The sequence below is a fragment of the Dreissena polymorpha genome, chromosome 11, assembly GCF_020536995.1.
Source record: "Dreissena polymorpha isolate Duluth1 chromosome 11, UMN_Dpol_1.0, whole genome shotgun sequence".
Taxonomy (NCBI): Eukaryota; Metazoa; Mollusca; class Bivalvia; order Myida; family Dreissenidae; genus Dreissena; species Dreissena polymorpha.
The window spans coordinates 30,664,838-30,670,837 of NC_068365.1; the positions used below are offsets into that span (position 1 = coordinate 30,664,838).

The 6,000-nt window shown below is 35.0% G+C and overlaps 1 protein-coding gene across 1 annotated transcript; it reads left to right on the forward strand.

Moving 5' to 3' along the window:
• Window positions 1–401: 401 nt before the first annotated feature.
• LOC127851171 (dehydrodolichyl diphosphate synthase complex subunit nus1-like) lies at window positions 402–5,777 on the forward strand. The gene is made up of 5 exons (XM_052384793.1): window positions 402–877; window positions 3,508–3,636; window positions 3,934–4,089; window positions 4,712–4,811; window positions 5,291–5,777. The coding sequence occupies exons 1-5, from the start codon at window positions 601–603 to the stop codon at window positions 5,379–5,381; spliced, it is 753 nt and encodes a 250-aa protein (XP_052240753.1). The 5' UTR covers window positions 402–600; the 3' UTR covers window positions 5,382–5,777.
• The last annotated feature ends 223 nt before the right edge of the window (window positions 5,778–6,000 follow it).

The following is a 6,000-nucleotide window of genomic DNA, read 5'->3' on the forward strand; positions in this document are numbered from 1 at the left end:
GGGGCCCGGGCCCCTGGGTACGGGCCTGCCCTGTGCAAGACTGTCCTCAAGGACATGCTAGAAGGAGGTCGACGTCGAGGCCGTCAGAAGAAAAGCTGGGTGGACAATGTAAATGGTGGAATCCCCTCCCATGGATGCATTACTCTCAGCAGCACACAACAGACTGACCTGACGAGGATTTCTGTATCGTCGTCCCCCATTTACCCTAACGAAACCGGTCAAGGGATTGATGATGATGTGATTAAGAAAAAACTTTGCAGACGAAACAATTTGTCTGATGGTGTTTTGTAACCCTGATAAAATGATCCAATGAAATCATTCCATCTGTAATAAATCTTTAAACACCTAAAACATCAATGTACAAAGTATTGTGCTGAAAATACGTAAAACAATAATGAAATTATATCATTTTATGCTTACGCTACAGCCAATATTTGTTAATTCGTATTTAAAATCACTTTTTTAATACTAAATGCTTTAACCGGAAGTTCATATATTGGCGGAAGTACACGGTCACTTGTCAAGGGAGACAATCCGTCACGACACATGAAATGAAACCGGTTAGGTGATAGTGAAAACTACACGTAGTGAGTTTAAGTCATGGGGAAGAGTCCGTTTAGAGTGATTTTAAGAATAATTCACTACGTTGTAGCCCTGACCACGTTCGTTAAACAATGGCTGCTGAAATACCCGGTGTTTCCATTCAAGAAAACAGACATTGCCAGTGTTCAGTCTGATGCAAGAAAATTGAAGAAACTTCCATTACATTTAGGACTGTTAGTGTTAGAGGACGAGTTCTCATACGCAGATATTGCTAGGTTAATATTGTGGTCATCAGCGATGGGAATATCATTTGTCAGTGTGTATGACGTAAATGGTAATTCATTTTTAAACTTTGCAGATTTATATCCTGTCATACTCTTAAGTCTAACCCTTTATACCCCCTGGTGGGCTATTCTATGGGTATTTCATTTTAAACCCGCAGTGATAATTTTTCATTTTTAACCAATGAGATTTAAAGTGCACATGTGCTGTAACAATGAGCTTTTTCCAAAAACAATGAGCTTCTTTCGTTTTCAAATTATTAATAAAAAAAAACTTGAAACATAGGGCTTTCCTTAGACCTCAAATCTCAAGAGTCAATGACTCTTAGGACCAAATTTTCAAGAGTCAAAATCAACTTTGTATGAGTCATAATTTTAACGCAATTATCTAAACATTTATTTCTTATATTCCAGTCAATAAAAGAGATAATGCAAACATACAATGTGACCAACATTGTGAGCATAGTGAAATCAATACGAAAAAAACACTCGCACTTGTAGAGACATAATGAATATCAGGGCTGTCAATTGTCCCAAATTCGAAATACGGCAAATTAAGCAGAGATTCAGAGACTGTAGGATAAAGGGAATAGAGGACAGAGCCCCTCGAGCCCTTGCTTATTGTTATTCTTTATTTTCTTTCTATGTGCAATTACTTGTGAGTATAATGCGAAATTTTATCAATCAGACCATCCGTAACACGGCATGTGTATTCGTCATTCTATAAAAAATGTAATCAAGATCGTTGGGAATAAATTAAAATCGACTAACCATACCGTATCCGGTAAGGACTGTCCGAAAACAGGTAGAGATGCGTCGTTTGCGAATGAAATTAAATGTGTTTTGTTTTTCTGCAGAAAATGAAAGCCAGTAATAAGTAACCTAGCAAATACGCAATTTATATATAATTCGGTTGACATATTGTTTTAAGTATGATATTGCAGTGCTTTACTTTGCTAATAGATAATTTATAGTTGGCAGACATTAGCAACGTTCGTAGAATGGTACGTTTACCATCAAAATACCTCTTTAAACTAACTAATCGGATTAACATTTATCTCAAAATCGACCCTGTGCCATCTTTACGGAAGACGTGCGACAAACACGCCGATTTTCTATGCCGTCTCAAATGGTCAATTATTACACCTATGTTGTAATCAATTAGCACATGCAGCATCCAAATTTGTCACTTTGCCACACGGTCAGTTATGCCAGTTCTATTGTTATTTTAGCAACTCTGATGCAAAACGTGTAAATTTACGTTGTAGACAGTACATATGCCAGCTTAACTTTGGCGTGTTTTTGAACGGAGCAAACATGGAATAAAACAGGGTTGGGTACACTGTATTCAGCATTGAAAATACATTCTGACATATTGTGGAAGTATTTCTCAAAATATTGCGGATATGGATGTTATAATTATATATTAGATTTTAAAACTGAAGCGGGTGAGTCCATTCTGATTTAGTGGGTTTAATACATGTCATTTCTGCAAACAGCTGATAACAAACGCTCAGATAAATAAAGGAACGTTGATACACGTGTCATCGAACCAGCAGTGTTTTAATTGGTCATTACTAGATTTCTCAATGGGCAAAACTCCGCCTACTGGGCGGACTTGTGCTTCAATGATTGGAAACGGATGATAACGGTTAGCGTCTACCATAAGATACTCCGCCCCAAGCCAATTATCGATTACTCTTAACAACTTTTGATCTCTTTGACGCAAGTCGGTACATTCCCCCGGGTCAAATGTGACGCATGACGTAATTTTCTCAAGAGTCAAACTAGGGTATTCTGTAATTTTCAAGCGTCAAAACCAGGGAGCTCAGGTCAAAGGAAAGCCCTGAAACATCAACGAAGTTTTAATTATTCATAAACAGTTTAATGTCGAAAACTTTAAAAGTAACTGTTATAACTAAAACACATAACATTAACACTGAGTTCCGAGTTTGTTGTAACTAAAAACACATAACATTTAGGCAAAAACTTGTTCGAAAAAGTAGATGTACTTGCCTCGCTGACGCTCTCAGATGATGCTAAATGTTTATTACTTTTGGCAAGTCCATATGCAGCCTTCAAAGTTAATTGATCTTGACAGGGTTTTATTTTTTTTGGGGTGGCATTTTGACAGTTCAGAAAGCAAAAGCGGATGCGAAAGTTTGGATGGTTCTACGTCGTCTTATTCAACCTTATAGTTCACGCACAAAGAAGAGAACCAATATTAAACGCAGATAAGAATGACGTAGTACTTATGACGTAGTACACATATGTTACAGTAAAAATCATGCGCAAAATTCAGACCGTGTTAAGTATTGACAAGTATCTTTCCAGTTTTGTCTTTCATGAGAATCCATGTGCTTTTTTAGACGCATATATTTTTGTCACATGCGATTTTGGTAATTTAAATGAGCAAATAACACAAAACGCAGAAAAATTATCAGTGAATTGCCCTTTTGCTTTTGTTTGCAAACAAACCTGTTCAACATATAGTTTCTTTATCTGAAAGGAAACAACTCTCGCTGTCAGTTTTAATCAATGCTTTAAATGTTTATACATTTTTGAAAGCACTTTTTGTATGATATTGATTTTTTATTTTATTTCAAAAAATAAATAATGATGCATTTGAATTGCACAAGTTTGGTTGTTGTTTAACTTTTGATCATGTATATGATGTTTCCAGGCCTGGTGAAATTTAATGAAAAAGTACTCGCTGCAGAAGTGCAGAAGCAGAAAGGTCTACAAACAGATTCAGAGAAAATAAAAACTGACATTTACATATGTTGTGGAATTAAAAGAGTCGATGCAAAGCGTAAGCATCTTATGTTTGTGATGTCAGTTAATTCAGGAAAACATAAAACAATTACATTTTTTTAAATTGCACTGTCTCTTAAAACAGTGTTGGTATTCCCTTATTTTTCAAAATTGTAATAGAGTTGCTTTAAAGAATAATAACATAATTTAATAGTATAATTTAAATGGGGTTTATTTCATTCATTATGTATACATCAATAAGTTGTCTTTGTACAATTAAAAAAGGAATCTTTTGATGTCTGGGTTGGATTCCACAGTTAACATTTGAGAAAAAACTGATTCTTTATTCTTGTAGGTCTTAGCTCACCGCAGACCACAGTGTTCCTTTTATCGATGGATGATGGGTTTCAGTCGATCGTAAACATTACCAGAAGTATATATAGTCGAGTAAAATGTAAACAGATGAAAGTGTCCGAGATAGATCCTCATTCCTTAGATACTGTATTTCAAGGTAACTGTTAAGTGATTTAAATACAGCAAAATAACACATACTTGCAGTGCTGACTAACAGAAAAGCAAATTAGTTCACAAATGAACTTACAAAATGAGATATATGGATGATAGAAATGACCTTATTGAGCTAGTTTAGAAATATCTTCTGCGGGATTTGTTTCAATCGATAGTCACTCAGAAAAATAAGCATAACATTTTTTATCAGTGAGTACGCAATGGCTCGGAGTGTATTTAAATTGCAAAAAAACGCGAGCATTGACACATGTTTAATTGGGCTTGCGCTAATTATATTATTCATCATTGACGGTCTTGTGACATTTGCTTTGTCAGAAGTAAAAGTCTGGCAAGCATAATTATTCTTGTATACTGTAAATTTTCATTAATGTTCAAACAGTTATTAGTCACTTTAAGTATCTGGAAGTAAATATATTTTAATTTAGTTGTTAACACATCTCTTTGCATGCTGGCGTAAGAATCAAGTTATATAAAAATGCTAGTGGGCATAATCTGGTTTGATTTTGTTTTAACTTTTTTCTTTGAAATACCCGAGGTTGTCTCACAAAGAAGTAAACATGACTAAACCTGTTATTCAATATTACGCAACATTTGCTCTGTTTCAGAAGAGACTGGCTACCCAGATCCTGACATGGTTATTAGGTTTGGTCAGACAGAATCCCTGCTTGGCTTCATGCCTTGGCAAGTGCGGCTCACCGAAATATTGTAAGTTCAGTGCTAACTCTCTGTCATTTCTTATATTCTGTTGTAATCTTAACAAAAATGATACCTGAACACAATGACGCATTGTTAAGTGGAGCGGTAACTCTTTTCTTGTATTCAGTGCTGCTTTAAAAAGAAAATGATAACCAAACACACAAGGGTATAAAATGCTCTTTAATAAGCTTAACATGGCAATTTTAGAGTGCAATTTCTGGCATTGTGAGTTGGATTTTAGTTTGCAAGAGTTGCATATTAGATAAACACAAAAGTCAGGATATTCAAAACACATTTCAATTTACCTTAAGTCTCAACCTTTTAACTAGACTGAGCTAAAGGATATAGGGTAAAATACTATTCATGTTTTTTAACAGTTATTTTGCATATTGCATTTGGGTTTATTGATGAAGCCTTGTTAAGTTGCTTGACAAATGTTCAACAAGACTTCCAGTTGAAGTGAATGTTTTTGTTGTCTTTATCTTCAGGTCATTACCATCTCATCAATGTCTAGAATACAAAACATTTAGGTCGGTGCTTCTCAGTTATGGCAATACACAGCAGCGATTTGGAAAATAACTCAGACACCAGTCGGCAACTTGCCAAAAGTTTTTGTCACAATATCTCATGTGTCAGTGTGATTGATGATGAAGGCTGGAAGAAGTTACAGCAAAGAAGTTCCTATTCATTTGCTGGAAGAATAAATGAAGATTATGTTTCATTCACAGTCAATCATGCACAAATGCAGTTTTATGCCCTCACTTTAATGATTGGCGGCATATAGGTATGCCCAAGTCTGACGGTTGGATTTTTGTGTCCTGCATACTTCGAAAAGTTTAACAGCTTTACTGGTGAAACTGAATACTACATGAATTCATATCAACTTGTAAATTTGAGCATTTGGGTATTTAAGTGATTGTTTTGAACATCTGCAAAGTTTTGAAACAAAAGTGCAATATAATATGTACATCCTTGTCACCCAGATGCACAAATTCGTTTAAAAATATTGTGTCATGACCTCAAAATGTAATTGGTGTTGTGTCTGTTCTTGCAAGAAAATTCTGTAATGGCATTTTGTTTAAGAAAGAAAATCTGCTGAAGCTAAAAATTTAATGTGTGATGGTGTGTATGTTTGTTTGGTTATTCAGTCATATCAGTTATTAATATTTTTTTAAAGCTTTGGCCAGTATTGGTATAT